Source organism: Barbatula barbatula, assembly GCF_947034865.1.
Source record: "Barbatula barbatula genome assembly, chromosome: 17".
Classification (NCBI taxonomy): Eukaryota; Metazoa; Chordata; class Actinopteri; order Cypriniformes; family Nemacheilidae; genus Barbatula; species Barbatula barbatula.
This window is the reverse complement of record NC_136780.1, coordinates 12,592,993-12,612,366: the sequence shown is the minus strand read 5'-3', so window position 1 is coordinate 12,612,366 and position 19,374 is coordinate 12,592,993. Positions and strand designations below refer to the sequence as shown.

Below are 19,374 nucleotides of genomic sequence, written 5' to 3'. Positions count from 1 at the left end.
CTCTAGACTTGCTGTAGGCGTGAGAAATGGCTCCCTCGCTCCCCTCCAGACCAGAGCTGTAGTTCCTGTGGCTCCTGTGACTCAATTGTTAAGGGTGTGAGCGTTCTCACATTAGGCTGCACTGTAAATTTGAATGACAGTATGTTAGCCACTGACGTGCTGGTGTTGAATTCTTTGATGCTAAGCTCTTGATCTGGTATTACATGCCGCCTTGAGGAATAAGGAACGATGTGCTGGTCCCTCAGGCCAAAAGGCTACCTTTTACAGCATATCACAAACAAACCATTTGACTTAACGATAAAAATAGAATGATGTACACTGTTGTAATGTCAAAATATAGCTCTGGCTGCATGTGTCGGGCATCGCAAGTGACAGTTTCCCTCTTGTATTCACTTGTTACTTGCGGGTCACCTACGGTTATTGACAGGTCAGCTGAGGCCACAGCACCAAGGCCAGTAGCAGGTCACTTCCTGCAACCATTTGTGAATGGTTGGTCACCTTCCGACACTGCCAAATCATGTGTGGCCATTGACAAATTACCTCCTGTGAGCAACCACGGAATATCTAAGTCTGTCCGTGACATGTTATATGTGACATGTGTTATGGATGTGACATTTTAGGACAAAACTTGAAATATATATTCTCAGAGAATGTGTTTATCATCCTTATATTTGACAAAAACCCTAGGGGAAAAATGAATGCGTTATGGATGTGATGCGTGGATGTTTTCGAGAAACAGGATTTCTGTGAATTAAAATGTACGATCCAGAAGCATTAATACCTAACAATCGGAGAAGGGTTGGCTCTTATAGAACATAAAATAGATCCACTGTTGTGGATCTGACAGCTTGTTATGGATGTGACAATTGACTTACGGAAAACAATGCTTAAAAAGACAACAACAAAAAACCTTTCAAAGAGAGACTTCTCGTAGGTATTTAATCCACCGAATATCTAACGTCTATCAGTAAGGTATTAAAGGGATACTTTACCCAAATTCTGTCATTATTTACTCACCTGTATTCATTTCTTTGTTTCGATGAGCACAGAGAAAGATACTTTGAAGAATGCTTATAACCAGACAGACTTTACCCCCTATTGACTCCCATAGTAGGAAAAAATACAATGGTAGTCAAAAGCGTCCCAGAACTGTTTGCTGTCCTACATTCTTCCAAATGTCTTTTTCCCTACTATGGGAGTCAATGGGGGGTGAGATCTGTTTGGTTATAAGCATTCTTACAAATATCTCACTACGTGTTCATCAGAACAAAGAAATGTACACAGATGTGGAACAACTCAAAGGTGAGTAAATGATGAAAGAATTTCATTTCTGGGTGAACTGCCCCATTAACATCTGCCAAAACTACTATTTGAAAAAATGACAGTGACCAGAACATTTACATCTATTAAGATTCAACAAACTCTTCTGCGGAAATGTCTATGACAGCAGACTTCCCAGTACACGCCGAGCGAGTTTAGTTGCATTTCTCCCTATTTATCACAGTCTTATCGCAGGTGCATTAATGAAACCCCAAAGAGCGAGACACCGAGGGAAGGGTCGACGAACGTCAGTTCTTCAGAATAGGAGGGGTGTAGTTCAACAGAAGACGCTCTCGCTCGGCGTCGCATTGGATGTCGAGTCAGGAAGCCCGTCGAGCGTCGCTGTAGTAGAGGGCTCGTCAGTCACCTGCCGTCATTGTGTTTCCCCGAACATGGAGTTGGCGGAGTAATCTGGCACATGACGAAGTGGAAAAGGAGCCCCAGTTATTTCTCCAAGCTATTGGAATATCTACCTCACAGCCGTCGCAAACAGCTTTAGAGTTATTTATCGTTGTTATTTAAATTTATTTATAACTCGCGCATCTACCATTTGCGTCCGATGCTTCTACACCAGTTCGCGAATGGGACGTTGGAAACGATGTATCCCGGTATCCAGAAAGACACGACTTTCACGAAGATCTTTGTCGGCGGTCTGCCGTATCACACCACGGACGCGTCGCTGCGCAAGTACTTCGAGACTTTCGGCGACATCGATGAAGCGGTGGTGATAACGGACCGACAAACGGGGAAGTCTAGGGGATATGGCTTCGTAAGTAACAACAGCTTCAAACTGTTCACAAAACCGCACGAAACATGCCGTTGACAGTAGTCGCTAACTGTTAGATATTTCATTAATATCACGTACGGAATTTGTCTCCGTTTTACCAAAACTCCGCGCAAGTGGTTGTACTTTTGTCTGGCGAGGAATAAAAACGCGTTTATTCGTTGTCGTGAAGGATGACTGTATTGTTTGCGCGCGTGCGTGCGGTCTCCAGGTGACAATGCGAGCGTCGCGTGCCGTTGCGCATGTCTTTTGTTACAGTGGCGAGGGACAAAAGCCAGTAGAGAATCTTCAGTTTTAAACACACAAACGGCTCTAAATAGCGGAGCTGCTGATCGACGGTTGGTTTATTCTGATACTTTTTTAATAGGCCTAAATGTTTTTCCCCAGTCCGATTTAGTCCTGAAGGATCATAAATGTAATCCTCAGGTATTGTGCGCTTTTCCGAGGCACAGCGTTGCTCCACAAGTGCGCGCGCGCGGCGCGATGATGCGAGTCACATGTTGGAGTATTAAGTGGATTATTTCTACAAAAGCATGTGATCAATTATCTTCCTAAACTCTTGGATGCCTTCAAAACAATCACGTTTATGAGAAAAGGGTCCTTGTGGTTACTTGCTGTATACTTCCTTAGGCTACTATAATAGAAAGTGTTGACAGTACTATGGTACTGAATGATAACAGTACTATGTAGATGAGTGCTTTGTAGACTGCTATGGCTTTAATATATGGTAGGCGTATACGTTCAAACAACTCTTATTATATGACCATTTATTTGTTTAGACGGTTTTATCGGACGCAGGCGCCTGGCACGAAGTTATAACTTCCGGTCTGTATTTGGTTATTATAGAACAATGTATTTTAGTTTTATATTTAGTTCATATTAATATTTTTTATGCTGTGGAATTAAATGACAACTAGTTAACAGTTATATATTCTTTGCGGATGTCTACCGGAAGTCAAGTTTGGGCCATTGTTGTCATTCTTCAATTAGGGTGGAAAACGAGAGGCAGAAATTGTAAAAATGCTTGCTTGTTTTATTTGAATCAAATGTATTGCTACGCATTTAAAATGAGTTTATTTACCATTAAAATTTGAGCTTAATAACACTGGTGAAACAACCATTGTTATTCATTTATTTATCATTGAGTATTTTCCTGGTAACACCACAGACAAATTTGCCTAAATCCAGACTGCCCTCAATGATGATTTCAAGATCATGGGACATTGTGGAAAGTATGTGTTTATCAAATTTTAGTTCAAAGTTATCAACATAACGCCACAGACGCTAATAAAGGATGACACATGAAATTGTCAGAAATTTAGCTATTTTTAAGAAAAATAATAAGAAAGAATGTACTCACCATGCACCCCTCAGGTCAACCAGCACCTGCAATGACCTACACACAGGAAGTAGTCCAAATTTGCTTAAAGGGGCGACATCCATTGTTGTAACACCACAGGAATGAATTTGGGGAACACAAACCTTTTCTTAGATATTACAAAATTTGTATTTAAAAAATAAATAAATTGTACATTCACAATATAACCACTTTATTTGTGTTAAAAATTGTTGCAATTCCATTCCATGATACCTTTCTGTGTTATTACAAATGCAATCTCTCAATTAAATATGTATTTTAAAAAACAAAATTGAAACCGTTAATAGTGCAACATTTTTGTTTATCCTACAGAATACAACCATGCAAACATTTGATGATTTATTGGTATTTAAAGTTTATTTTAACTGTTGTAAAGTAGCGGGACACCACTTGCCACCGCAAATGAAGAATGACCGCTCCGTCTTTTTTGTTGAGATATAAAAAACACATTCTAGTTACATTACAAATAAAAAACGAGAATACGTATAATGAAACCCTACAAAGTCTGTTTTCACACTATTTAAACATTATTTTTCTATAAGCAAAATTATTTGCTTAGCTTGCAGTGTCTTGAGTCACCTATAAAGATCTATTTCTGTCTCTCTTGATATAGTTGACTGGTACTAGAATTATATCTCGGTTTGCCTTCAAAAGCAGTTGGCGAGCTCAGATAAGACTACACAGTTCCAGCTTTTGGCATGTCATCTGCTAGAAAACATGACCATTAGATAAACATAGGGAGCAAAAACGTGACAGGAATTAAAAGAAACTTTATAAGAAGAAAACAAATAATGTTTCTTTTGTTGTGAATTCCAGTCTTTAATAAGCAGGCTGATATACTCCCATGTGTGGGAGGGCTTGTCTTAATGTTCTAGAATAAGAAAAGAAAGAGGGGGGTTACAGAGGAGTTCCCACATGATTACACAACCCTAATGTTTTCCCAACACACTCACTGTTGCTTGTCGCCTCATTTACTAGCCGGGTTTTGTGACTACTGAGATAATAACAAAGTCTCAGCTGTGTGTGTGCGTGCACTTGTTTTGCTCATGTTCAGACCAGGACGCTCTCCACACAAGGGCACTTCAGAAATGAAGCACACACTGTTTACCTGACAGAAACCAGATCCCATGAATCCTAACCGATCTGCTGGGCTGCTGCTCTGGCTGTATTTCTAGTTCCACCAGCCCCGGGGGAACACAGCTGCCACTGGGTCTCCACAGGGTGGGGCGTGTTTGTCTCTCTCTCTCTCTGTGTGTGTGAGGCCAGGCAGCAATGAGCAGCTCTAGACTAAAAGTGCAGCTTGCTACATTTGTCACAAAGGCGCGAGCTGTGAAAAGTCAGAAGTACACGCTGCTCGACCGTTTTACTAAAATACCCATAAGCCCCCATAAACCCGTGATGACTTAAATGTGTGTTTAACTGCCACATATGTTGACCAAATAAATCAAGCAGGAATTGATTAGTTCATTAAAAGTTCAAAGGTTATTATATGAATAAAATCTTTGGATTTAGATGGATCGTTTTTAAGAGTCTTTTAGATAACAGTAATCTATAACTGTGCTGAATATATAAGTGTTTAACTTTGGGTGGGGGGTGTAAGGTGAAGATTTAAAGGGATAGTGCACTCAAACATTTACATTTTCATAATTTATTCACCATGTTGTCAATACCAGTATGAATTTCTTTCCCTTTGTGGAAAACAAAACAAGAAATTTTGAGTGGTCTTGTGTTCATACAATGAAAGTCAATGGGGGCCAATGTTGTTTGTCTACCAACATTCTTCAAAATATCTTCTTTTGTGTTCTGTAGAAGAAAGAAAGTAATGCCGGTTTGAAATGACAAGAGTGCGAGCGTTGGGTGAAATGTGATTTTATTTTCACACACTGTTTGTTTTACTCACATTTGAACCTCATGTCATTTTAATGAAGTAGATCATAAAAAATACAATTTATGAAATGTATAACTCCCCTCATCTTGTTCCAAACCCATATGCTGTTTTTCTGTTTTGTAAAACACAAAAGTAGAAAGGAGACCATTGAATAAAAACCTTTGAGTTTGTCCTTCTTTTGCACATGCTGTTGTATGGCTTTATAAGACATGAAATTCATTTGCATATTGGTGCTTGACCTTTGTATTAACTATGAACAAGAAGAATCCAAAGAATAGATAACAGGATAAAGCTTTGGAAGGACATTAAGCATGCAAACATAAGACAAATCGCTATAAAAGGCCAATATTCAAACTCATTTGCATTCTCTTGTCTGTTTGCCTCCAGGTGACTATGATAGATAAAAGTGCAGCAGAGCAAGCTTGTAAAGATCCAAACCCTATTATTGATGGACGTAAAGCTAATGTCAACCTGGCATACCTTGGAGCCAAACCACGCAGTCCACTGACAGGTAAACACCAGACACATGCATGAAGGCTGTTTACCAACTTCAGAACGTTTGGTTAACTCTTCATTATTATTTTAATATTTAAGGTTAAGTGTAGTTGTTTTGCACTACTTGGACCACAAAAATGCCATTGCAACAATGACTCTATGTCGCTGCATAGAGTTACTGTTAGATGAGAGAAGGTATTTTCTCTGGAAAAGATACACACTTCATCTTCAAGGACTCGACTCTAAATATATTACCTTTTGTTTGAAGTTCCTCTGTCCTTATATGGTAGAGCAAACTGATGCAGCTTTTCTTGTTGATATGTTAACTGTTTAACTGTGAATGAATCATATTAGTAAAGAAAATGATGTATGTATGGCCTCATCGCACACAGTTTATCAAAGTAATCTTTTGTGCTTACCTCAAATGCACTGCACACACACACACGCACGCACAGACGCACACACACACACATACAGTCACACACACAGACACAAAGTCACACCTCTTTTAACGGGTAGTTTGACAGGTTAGACTCGTCAAGAAATTACCACCATCAAACATTTGCATCTATGCATGTGTGCAGAAAGTGATATCTGGCTGTGTGTGCCCCAGATTTGAATTTTTGTGTGTTTTGTGGCTAATATGACAGAAAAGAGGAAGGTTATTGTTTCGAGAGCTTAAAGCGCGTACACCTGTTCTAACACCATATTCACACAGGAACAGAGGATATTTTGGCCTCTGCTCTCGGTCCCGTCTGAACATGTCTGTAATGGTAGTCCTGCTTGGCTCTGTCTGCAGTTGCGGCCGTCGTCACGTGACTCTTGCTCTGCTTCAACAGCTTTTTCAACCCCTGTGTGACTTTAGTGTGTGTCAGATCATACATTGTGACATATAATGTGTTTGTATATTGTCTGGATTAAGCATTCATTACAAATGTATTGTTAAGATATAAAAATTGGATGTGAAAAGTTTGCATATATTTTTTGGGCCTATGGACGTCAGTGGGGCCAGTGTTGTTTGTTTAGGAACGTTCTTCAAAATATCTTCCTCGTGAGTGAGTAAATGAAAAAAGAACTATTCCTTTAAATATCTCTTTGGTAAACATGTCCAAAGATAGTTAAAAAGCTGAAATTATTAAACCTGATTTAATATCAGTTTAAACCTTATCTTTAAAAGATTTCTCTTTTTAATAATGCAGACAACCTTATTTGTCATTGACCCATATAAGAGACAGAATCAGAGCAGAAACACAGATTGGAAAGAGGAGAAAAGCTTGGTTGCTTTTTAATAGAGAAAAACAAGCATTTAGAAGGCAATACGTTGAATTATATTCAAAGTAAGATTTGTCTGAAGGGTAAAGTGTGTTTATGCAAATGCAGCAGAAGAGGCCGTTGAGCAAGGCGTGTGTGTATGTGTGTGTGCGAGAGATGTTTCTCATCTGTATCTGCGCAGCCGCAGACAGAGTGTTGTGTTGGGGAACAGACAGCCTGGAGTTTTTCACTTGACTGGCTGCATGCAAGCATAAAGATCCCGTCTTTCAGAGCAAGGGTTGAAAAAAGAAAATGATGCAATCCATACCGGATGAACAGAGAGAATTGAGTGCCTATTAAAGGCGAAAAGAGTGAGAGACACAATTAAATCTGAATCATGAAGGTCAAACGGGGGAAGCAAAATGTTGGAACAGGAATCTGAAATCACGGTGCGGTAATAAACTAGCCTTTTTACTTCCGTCCCATCAAATATCTCTCATTTAAAAAGCATAATTCATTCCCGGGATGTCCCTAAGGAATGTTCTGCGTTCAGAACAGTGTAATAATCATGATAATATATTATTATACTATTAATATAATAGTGCCGTATAATGCTTCAGCTCTCAGTTTGTAAAAACAAACTGTGTATATGCACTTAAAGGGATAGTCCACCCCAAAACTGTAAGATTCTTTCATTATTTACTCACAGTTATGTCATTCCATACTTTCTTCTGCAGAACACAAATGAAGATCTTTTGATAAGAATGCTGGTTAACAATTTGGCCTTCTATTGTATGGACACCAAACCACATTTCTCAAAATATCTTAATTTTTGTTCCAGTAGTCATATACAGGTTTTTATGACTGGGTGAATAAATGATGACAACATTTTCAAGTCTGAAAGTAACTTTTTTAAGTTGTTTTTACGTTCCTGTAACTCAATGGCAATTGATTTCGTCCATGGGTTTCCTAGGGAAAACACGCTGGTAAATGTATGAATGCACTGTAAGTTGCTTTGGATAAAAGTGTCTAGCACATGAGTAAATATGTGTTGTTGTTGTTGTAACTATAAAGTCTAAACTGCACCTATAGTGTTTGGATTACACTTCAGAAATTAAATTTGAGATGAAGCACTGCTGAGATGACCTTTGTGATATCCATCTCTTCATTTTCTTTTCTTGGTCACAGGATACACGACAGGAGTACAGCCGGTTCACCCAGCACTGATCCAGAGGCAGTATGGGTAAGCGTCTTTCCTCAGTCTGTGAATGTCAGGGGTGAGGAATGACTGTGCATAAATAACATAAAATCCTCCCATGACCCCTCAGAAATACTGCTGCTGAATTACGATTTCATTTAGCGGAAAATTGCCATTCACGCATAACTGTCTGGCATCCTCTGATGTCCTCCCCTCTTTTTTGTTCATTTCATATATCCTTCTCTGCTCCTTCTACTTCTTTAATGCCTTTTAACGTCTAACGGTTAAAGGGACAATTCACCCAAAATAAAATGAAAATTCTGCTTAAATGTTCTGATCAGTGTCATCCCACACAAAAAGAGTACTTCATATCTTCATATCAAACTCTCTTTAACATCTGATCAACTGCTCCTCGGTGGCATTCGTTGTGTGTGTGCACCCACTGCGGTTTCTCATGTCTACACCTCTTTCCCAAATCCTCTCAAAGTGTCACTTTCTCCGTCTCTGTTTCTCTGTTTTTGACTTTCTTCCTCTTTCTTCATTTCCCTCTCAGTTTCTTTTTGTCAGTTTTTTTACCCTTCCTCCCCCTCTCTCTCTCTTTCTCCCTCTCTCTCTTTCTCTCTCTCTCTCTCTCTCTCTCTCTCTCTCTGTCTCTCTTCCCTATCCTGTTTGACCTGTTTGTCTGTCAGTTAGGTCACCACCTGCCTCATGTCTACTAACCAGCCAGGTGTTACGCAAAACACGGTTTTTACTCAACCCTAAACCCATCATTCAATTTGTCTCTTTCTTCGTCTTTGTCTTTTTCTCCTCTGTATACTTACACATCAGTCATGTTCTCTCCCACACACTCTCTCTCTCAGATACTGAGACATTTCATAATTGTTTTCTTAACTACATATTTGAATAAAAATACATCATCATCCTGTTGTGCAGTTCAACCCAGATGCTTTTTTGATTGTGTAATATAAAAGCAGACATTTCTAGAGAATCTTCACACACCTGTTGTCATGCATCGATAGTTCATAGAGATAACATCTGTCAAGCTCTAACCAGCACAGATGAAAAAAAACACAATAATAAGTGGATTTGTTTAAGGTCTATACACAAACAATGGTTTTATTCAAGCATGGCCCGAAGGGAAAATTACTGAAAAACTTAACTTATTTAAAAATCCTTTTCAACGCTAAAATGGTTAGCATGAACTTTCATTGCATAGAAAGACCTTCGGATGGATACGTTAAAAGGTTCTCCTTTTTTGAGGGTCAAGGAACGTTGAGGGTCTTAGCCTTTATGTTATCTTACAGTCTGATTGTTAGTCTTTGCATTTTACACTACTACTGCTAGTAATGAACCTTAATAGAGAGGATCCTTTTATTTAATTAAGTTACATATTTACGTGTTTTCTTTTTTTTAAATCTGTCGCGAAAACGTTTCGGAGGGCATTTAGACCTAGTCGCTCGCACAAGTCTGCCATCTGTGAGTTAAAACATGTTTAGTATATTTTTTCTTTCACCATACAGAAAAACATGATGATGATTTATGATTTAATAGTTATTTTAAAACTTATTCTTAAATTATATTTATTATAAAAAACTGTTTCTAACTTCAAATAAACATACGTTTTTAAATCGTATTAACCGGTCAAGATTTGTACTATCGGTTAACGGTTAATCGGTCAATATGAGCATCCCTACTTGGGCCACGTAACGTTCGTTCAGATTGTTGCCACTGAAACCATCTATTATCTGTGTTTTGTCAAGCCGTTAGAACTGAATTAGTAAATGCGCTACAAACAAAGGGACAAGCCATAAAACAATAAATTGTAAACATAAGTGTATTAGAAAAATGGCTAACAGTTAGCACAAACTAGCATGAAGCCTAATGTGACACTAGGGCTTTTCACACTGTGCTTTTCCCCGCGGGTTATCTTCATTCTAAACCCCGCCTTTAACCCCGGGTGAAACAAAGCGGGGTAGAATGATACGACCAGACCCTCAAAAATGGACACCCAATCAAAAACTGAACAGCTTTAACCTCATTTCACAAGCTGTGTCACAGAAACTCTGTGCGCTGTGTCCATTGTGCAGAGTCGGCACGACGGCACTCTCACCATCTTACCATCCGTTGGCGGGCGTTCTGGCATATCTGGGGAGCGGTGTTGGTGTTCGGGTGTCTTGAGGTTAGGAGGGTTTTAAAGACAAGGATTAAGGAGGTGAGGTTGAGGCTAACAGACCCCCTGCGATTGGAGACAGCATGATAGGATGTCTGCAGACTTTAGGAGCCGGACTTTGCTGAACCAGCACGATGAGGATCAAACTGCTTGACCATCTGAGATCATCCATAAACAGACACACGTCTGGGTGTCTCTCTTAAGGCTCTTTCATACCAAACACCATCAACAGCATTTTTAGACCTAGTGACATTGCCAACTACTAGCCTGACATGCAAATACAGCATAATGCGCTGTCTTAGTCATCGTTACCTATCTGTGTGAACACGATTATTTTGACATTCTGGTTGTTGTGTAAACCTAAGAGTACCCTCACAAACTCACACAGATGTACATTTTACATTGATTCATTTGGGAGACGCTTTTATCTAAACCGACTTACAAGAAGAAGAGCATATCATTTTGACAACACACTAAACAGAACCGTTAGTTTATAGGCCCATGCTACTAGGAGGATTAAAGTTGGAGTAAGCATTTGTTTTTGTAGAATCGTGCACCAAAGCTCATATAAATTACAGAAATCAGTTTGCCCTACTTTGTTAGTCCTCACACCCTTGTCAAGTCTGGTCTTCTTTATTTTGTCTTCTCTCTCTCTGCCTCCATGCCCACCCCCCCCTCGTTTTGTTTCTCTGTCTGCATGAGGGTTTGCTGGATGAATAGGGTCAGTAAGGACAGCAGGCACATATGATTTGCCTACTCCACAAAGCCACTGTCAGTCCATATAAATCACCCTTGAGCTCCGGATGGCAATGAGGGAATGACACTGCAGCTGTTTGTGTGTGTGTGTGTGTGTGCTTTATATATTTTGAGCTTGGTGTCGCAGTCCCTCTGGGTTCCTCAGTGTTTTTGAGGGGAGTTCATGGCTTTGGTAAGGGCACGAGCTGGTGTCGACATTGTTTGTTGATGTTGTGCTTTCTGTGAGATTTGACCATAATATCAAAAGGCAGAAATTCATAACATACATTAACCAGGTCAGTAAGCAGGTCAGTAAGCAAGGAGAAGTTGCGGCACTTAAAATCCCCGTACTTTTTATTACTCAATTAATAAAATAATTATTCGTTGCTTATTACTAGGAATAACTATAGTACATTATGGAATGGTTTCCTCTAAAGGGCTGAAGACTATTCCTAGACTATAATAAATGTTAGTTGTCTGAACTGAAAACGGTTTGCACTGACATATTTAATTATTTGATTCAGTCCATTTATTTGTGTCCGTTTATTTCATGACTTAAATCAAATAAAAAAAGAAAGAATTATATCTCTAAAACTCGAACACAAAATTCGAGCTGCTGCGCTTCGCTACAATTCAAGAATCCTGCACATAAGTTAAAATTAAATGACATCTTATTTGTCTAAAATCAAACTTTATTAACAAATGACCTTCACACAAAGAATGCAAGATATATTTATCTAAATGAATAACAGAAATGGCAACATATAACAGATACAGGAAAACAAATACGGCTTATAGAACGGGAACTAAAGCCCATTTATTAAATAACGTTATAATTGGCCCAACTTGCATCAGGTAAAGACTTTGAACCTGATCTCTCAAATAAATAATGTACGTGCCCAGTGTGCGACACATGTGAGCTGTCCCCCTTAATGCATGTTGTAACTGACACTTAAATTGTACTTAAAAATTCTAATGGAGGAACTAGTATTTCTTTTTATAGATTTCGCTCTCAGTGTATTAAATTTGTAGTTTTTTAAATGTTTATTTTAATAACCATAATGATATTTAGAACAATTATGGCACTAAACGGCAGATAAGAAGGAATCAAAATGTCCACTATCCACTGAAAGGCCGTTTTGGACCTTACTAACATGTGATGAATAAACCACTTTTGTTAACGGATCTAATCAGTCACAGCTAATGGCCAACGCTGATAATCTCTTAATGGAGAATTAATCTGCCTAGCTGACATTTCAGTCTGTTACTCGAGTAAATCACATAATTAGTATCTAACCCTCTCGGTTTCTCTCTGTCTCTAGGCTCAGCCAGCCGTATGTTTACCCTCAGGCCTACCTGCAGCCCAGTTTGGTTCTTCCTACTCAGGTCACCTCCACCGCAACAAGCCCTTACCTTGACTTCAGCACTGCATACGCCCAATACGCCTCCTCGGCCTTCGAGCAGTACCCCTACGCCCCCTCACCGGGCTTCTTGAGCTACGTGTACCCCCCAGGAACACCCGGACCCTCCTCTGCCTCGTCCACCCCGGTTCCCACCCCGCACTCGGTCGGAGCTCCTCCCACAGCAACCTTCATCCAACTCCCTCCTTCTCAGTTGCACGCCGACCGCCTGTAGACCTGACAGTTGGGGACGACTGTGTCTGCTGAAATTGCACTAGAACATCATCATTGTGGGACGGGGAACTGTGACATCAACAGCCTGTGACCGGTGCGCTAAAGACAAAATACTGAGGTGTCATACTAAAGGGCTTCGAGGTTTTCCCTCATTTGAAAGACATTTTCTCCGACTGGTTACTGTTATTATTATTAATTTTGATTATCGACATTATAGGTAGAAGATTGTTGAATAATGTTAGATGATTAAATGGTGAAATCAAATGACAGATGCATCAAGTGAAAGACAAGAAACAATAGATCATAGGTGACACGATTTATACAATGAAACCAAAAGTTACTTGGGCACTTTAAAATGTTTGAATATCATTGCATTAGATAACAAAATATCCAACCAAATAAGTTTGTTTTAAACAAAGACAGCAGAAGCAGATTTTTGAACAAAACATTTGTGAACACGTTTGTTTGGAGCTGTTTATATAGACATTTGATATTTCAAACATTTTCAAGTTATAAGTGTCCAAATTTGGGGCCATTGTATACACGAATGACACATTTTTGAACAGGTATTTTAATATCTGAATGAAGAGATCACAAACACTGCAAAGCCTTAGAGATTTCACCGTTACCTTTATATAGATGTTTCTATACAACTGTGTTTCCTTTGAGGTGACCAAACTGATGTGACTTTTTAACCTGACTTTTTCCAAGAATAGATCACATTTTAGAATTGTAGCATAGCATCTCCGTGTTCTGCTTCAGTCCATGTCACTCTGTGTGTTTCTGTAGTTCCTCTGTCCTAAAAGGAAAAGTTCTTTCATTTACCTTCATGCCGGTTCAAACCCATGTGTTGCTGTTTGAAGAATCTCTTTTTGTATGTTTCATGAAACAAATGACAGCACACGGACTTGGAGAAACATGATGATGAGTCAATATTAACATTTCTGGGCGAACTGTTCCATTAACATTATTGAGTAGCTCCATGTAGACCGTAATGATGTTAATCCAAGCTTCAGTAACATGGATTTGATAGGCACTGAAATTATAATTATGAGGATATGTACATGGAAACATTGAGTATTAATCATTTTCTAATTCAGTGTTTATCTGTAATGCTTTCTAGATCAGGTATGGGCTAATATCTACATCTTTTTAAAGGACAAAAAAAGTATTGTGCTGTTTTAACGGCACATAAATGTCAGTGTAGCCTCTGTAGCTGGTCGTTATTGGTATCGTTCCATAAATGACACTGCAGATCAAAATGCCAGCAGGAACATATAAGGCGGAACATAAAAGAGAGGCAGAAGACACGATTGAGCAGACCTTTGGACAGCCCGCAAGTGGATATTTTGCTTGGACAATCTGTTTGTTTTTACAGTGTTGTCATTAATCTGCCCTGAGACAATTTCAATAGCTTGAAATATGAAAATATCTTACAGTGAAAGCCATAAGACCAGAACATGCAAAACAAGTAATAAAGTAATTTGCAAGACTTGCGCTTCGTTGATGTGGTTATTGCGATTGTATATGTTTATGTACTGGTTTCCAAGTGTCGCTGCATTTACATTTAGCTGCCGCTTTTATCCAAAGCGACTTAAAGATGAGGTAAACAATGGAATCAATTTGGACAACAAAAATTGGTCTCATATAGCCTACGACAGTATACAGAGGTAAGTTTGATTATCATTTTTTTGAAAGAGTAGAAAAGAGAGAAGTCGGAACTAATCGTTCAGGTGGTGACGGATTAGATGTGTTTTCAGCCGATTCTTAAAGATCTGCTGATCTTGTAGGAGCGGGCAGATCATTCCAAAAATGTGGCACAGATCCAGAGAAAGTACATGCGATCATGAGGTACATGATGATCAAATGCTTCTGAAAAGCACTTTAATATAAAAAACAAACAAAGTTTATTAAGTTCTTTAAAAACAAACCCCAACATACCCTTAAATGCACTTCAAATCAAAGTCAGTTTAACAACCCTGCATGTTTGCTTCAATGGAAAACATGGACTGATTCCAACAGTTCATGGACATCCATAAAACCTATGCAAATTAAAGCAATGGTGGGTTTTGCAAAGCGTACACAGGGCTTATTGGACTTTTTGTGAGCAGGCAAAGTATGGTGGATTTAATCCACAAGGCTCCAGACCTCAATCCAAATGAGCACCTGGGAGCACAATCATCATTCATCTAACCACCCACCCAAGCGAGCAGATAAAGCTTTCTATGTGCTGCACCATTGGTAGATGTTCCCACCTGCACATCAAACTGGGAAACATAACATCAGCCGACGCTGATGCACATTTACTGTAATAAGGGAAACCCATCATGATTGGCTACTTAAACAATGGTTTATGGTTGCCCTCTGCTGGCAGCATCTGTAATTGCACAACAATAAAGGCAATACTTTGCAAAAGACGGGCATTGTGTGAACATAATAGCATGGCTTTATATTACATATGACAACAAATAATTCGACTTAATTAATTATTAATAACAAATTATTATTCAGAATTATTTAACATTTTACTTGAACATTGCAGATGATAGTACCAGCAGTGGCCCCACTTAGATAGTTATAGATTTTACAACCAGTATTTTTGTATTTATCAACATATAAAGGACAAGCACACAAAAAAGCCTGATTTGGCTGAGTATTTATCTTCAAACACATCACAGTGTCTTTCAAATGTACACATTTAAAGGTCCACTGTGTAAGATTAAGAAGTATCGTTGACAGAATTGTGATAGGATTATAATGTGCATAATTATGTCTTCAGTGGTGTAAAAAGACCTTTGACGGACACATTGAAGCGTTGTGTTTTAATTACTTTAGAAAGAGCTATTTCTATCTACATGGTCCCCTTACATGGAATTCATCATGTTGTTTCTACAGTAACCCTGTAATAGACAAACTACTCTACAGAGCGCGTTTCGTAAATATGTTGTCTCCCCCGTCAAAGATGCGAAAACAACATGTTTGTCGTGTGTCAGTCAGCGTAGTTGAAAAACCGAGTTATCTCTTCTTGGAAGTAAACTCTTCAAATATACATTCATATACAAGATCTACATTATAATCAATGGTTTTGTAATATACGATTATACATTAGCTTTTCTTGTTGACAGTATATAATGCAGTGATCATTGCGTCTGCAAATGATATATCCAAAACACTTTATTTTCTTTCTTCATTTACTTGCATTTGTGATTGCATATTGCATTTGCCCATTTATGAATGTTGTCCTCAAACAACATTTATTGAAAGGCAACACAGACACTGTAAACTTGTTGTTGTGTTCTTGTGTTTAATGCGGTTTGTATGAATGTCAAAGTGGAATATCATTGCAAACACTACAGTTTGGGGTGTCTTAGATTTCTGTAAAAGAAAAAACACAAGCATTGTACTAACACGGATGAGCTGTAACTGATAAAATCCTAAAATAAATGCTAACATACACTTATCAAACACATACATAGCTGGGCACATTGTCCTGAACACCCACACAGTCAAAAAGACCCACCCACATGAACTCTCACACACATTCACACAAAAAAAGGAAAAACTTGGAAAAAAGTGTGGAGCACTGGCTAAGTTGCACCTTCATACATCAGCATCTTGTTGTAGAAAACAAAATAAATTAAAATTGAAATTCGTAATCAGATGAAAAATGAAAGCATGCCTAAAGAAATTTCTAGCCCCTCCCACAACCTAAACTCCACCCTCATCCAGTTGGTTCTGCCACCTGGGCCGCTGCCTCGACACCAACAGGACATTAGCATACAGGAGAAGGTCCAGTGAGGTAGAGCGAGATTTCGGGTCACAGGTTTATACCACATTATAGGGTTTGGGTCTTCAGCTCGGTGGGCTCCCTGCGGGTCTCCTGCTGGTTTTCCGCCTCCTGGGCTCGACTGCCCTTGAGTGTGGCTAGCCGCTCAGAAAGACCCCTCATACGGGGGAACAGAATGAAATCATAAAAGATGGCACCCATAGCGCCGCCAATCATGGGTCCCACCCAATACACCTGTTATGAAAAGAGACATATTCTCGTGATCCGAGTCTGTGCATTTTTTGTAATCGTGAGATGCGTTGCTTACCCAATGGTTAGTAAAATTCCTCATGATGACAGCGGGAGCGAAAGACCTGGCTGGGTTCATGCCGGCTCCGGTGTAGTACATCTGGAATAAAGACAAGCATAACTGTAGATGTGTTTGTTCAAGAAGTACTTGTGGAAAGAAATGTTAAAATGGTTTTAGAATCTCTCACCCCCATCAGGTGGCCCATAGTGATAGAAAAGCCAATGGACAAAGCAGCAGAACCCAGGCGTCCATTTCTTCTCTCATCTGTGACGGCAAAGACGCAAATAACCAACTGCATGGTGAGGAACACCTCCACTGTGGTCGCCATGCCCAAACTCATGCCCGGTTGCAGCTGTTGACAATAAACCATGAAGAATTAGAATCAATCACAACCATGAAGATGTAGATGCTTATGAAGTATTCATTTTTTAATAATTATTCACGTAGACACCTTGTTCTTGTAAACTATTATTCTGTGGACTTAAACTTGAAAGTAACTTATAAATAAACTAATAATTTGAATAGGAAACTCTTTACAGATCTACTATTTGGGAAACTCATACTTACAGTATTAAGAGCCAATGTGCCTCTCATGTTGTTGGGCGTAACTCCATACAGGGCCGCGGCCCCCGCCATGGCCCCCAGACACTGAGCACAAATGTAAAAGACGGCACGGAGCAGGGACATCTGTGAGCCAACTAAGTAGGCGAAGGTGACAGCCGGATTAATGTGTCCTCCGCTGATGTGACCAATGGATTGGATCAATGTAGCGGCGGCGAAACCAAAGCAGAGGGCGGTTTGGAAGACATGGAACGGCCCGGAGGTCCAGCGGAGTGCTGCGCCCATCCCAAAGAAGACAAAAAACATGGTACCGAAAAACTCGGCGAACACCGCCCGCCAGAACATCACAGAGCGAAACTCCAACATCTTGATTTATGAGATCCAACTAAGACGACAATCGAAGGCGTGGCTATCAAAAATACCTTTTTTCTTTTAACAAAAAGTTAAACCCTATGTGCCACAAAAAAAATGAAAGGCAAAAGAAATGTAATTCACCAATAGATCTAGCCGTTAGCTAAGGCTATGAGAGAACCTGCGAGTATACACTCACACATGAATCTTTTCTGCCTACACCACACACATACTGCTAAACAACATGTGTATCGTGTTGTGTGTGTTGGCGTAGAGAATGTGAAAGGTTTTCTCAGAGACACCTGAACATCAACGCTAATGGCTAAATCTACAGGACTAAATCTAGATGATAGACACAGAAGAGAGTATATCCTGCCCACACCAAGAAGAGCCGGTCTGACGGACCACAAAGGGGCCATAGGGGGCATTTATAACAGTCTCAGGGCCCGACGTGATGTCATCCCCCTCCCCTTCCAGAGATGAATAGGACCATCACATATCAACTATATTCACTCACTTCACTCTCTCGATTAAAGTCAACGAGAGCGAGACTACAACAGCAACCCGGATTCAAAGCAAAGAGGAAGATACTCTTGATTTAATCTGATCAATCTAGGCACACGACAGCACAGAATACCACTAACTCTCAACACTCATCCAATTTCTAAATGTATCTTGAATCAAATAGCGGTTATGTATGTTGAAGTTGCAGATAAAGGATTTGTATCAAAATTAAACTGCAGTTCAGAGTTTAGACATGAAAAGTGGGTGTATTTCACTAAACTAGACAGGGAATGCTGACATGAGCACACACACACATCTTCAGAATAATGTCACGTCCAAGGGGATCAGACACATCAATAAAAATCCCTAACTGCAGAAAATTCATTATAGTACAAACATCTTTGTTCTGACTTCAACCTGTTGCGTGGCCTTTGAGGCTCGCTTTTAGTTTATATTTATGTTTACATTTCACAATGTGTTTCTGGCAAAAGCTTAAGATCTGGACATTTTAAATCAAAACTTGAAATATACACACCAACTGTACAAACCAAAAAGCAACAATGCTCTACAAATAAAGACGAAATGACTCTTTATAAAACATAAAATATAAATTTGTCATGTGCCCATTTATGAGGAATATGAATCTTTATGGACGTGACACTTCACCTACATGACTAGAGAACTATGCTTTAAAATTGCTTTAAAAACTTTGAGACTTCATATGGGTATTTAAACCACCAAATATTCACATGCGATGTGTCTGTCAGAGATTCTGTCAGTTGAATTTGCAGTTGCAATCCAATAATGTTTTTTAGCATTTAGTGAGTAAACACTATCAACAGTAACATTTACATTAGGCTTTTCTTTACAGTAGAGCTTCGTTCACTTGCTGAATGATTATGTGGATTGAATGAGTCTGAACTTTGAAATGATTGACAAGTATAAATCGTTTTTGTAGTTCTTGTAATGTAAAGTGAGTGTGTTTCTGGGTGCCTCTGGTCTGTTCAGGACAGAAGTGATTAGACAGAG

At 39.3% G+C, this 19,374-nt stretch overlaps 2 protein-coding genes across 2 annotated transcripts; one reads left to right on the top strand and one right to left on the bottom strand.

Moving 5' to 3' along the window:
• Positions 1–1,457: 1,457 nt before the first annotated feature.
• rbm38 (RNA binding motif protein 38) lies at positions 1,458–14,345 on the top strand. Its single transcript, XM_079478695.1, has 4 exons — positions 1,458–2,089; positions 5,758–5,881; positions 8,305–8,359; positions 12,542–14,345. Exons 1-4 carry the CDS (start codon positions 1,880–1,882, stop codon positions 12,852–12,854), a joined length of 702 nt encoding a protein of 233 aa, XP_079334821.1. The 5' UTR covers positions 1,458–1,879; the 3' UTR covers positions 12,855–14,345.
• A 365-nt stretch (positions 14,346–14,710) lies between these two features.
• mipb (major intrinsic protein of lens fiber b) lies at positions 14,711–18,587 on the bottom strand. Its single transcript, XM_079478892.1, has 4 exons — positions 17,497–18,587; positions 17,117–17,281; positions 16,948–17,028; positions 14,711–16,874 (listed from the first exon to the last, which is right to left on the bottom strand). Exons 1-4 carry the CDS (start codon positions 17,854–17,856, stop codon positions 16,689–16,691), a joined length of 792 nt encoding a protein of 263 aa, XP_079335018.1. The 5' UTR covers positions 17,857–18,587; the 3' UTR covers positions 14,711–16,688.
• Positions 18,588–19,374: the final 787 nt, after the last annotated feature.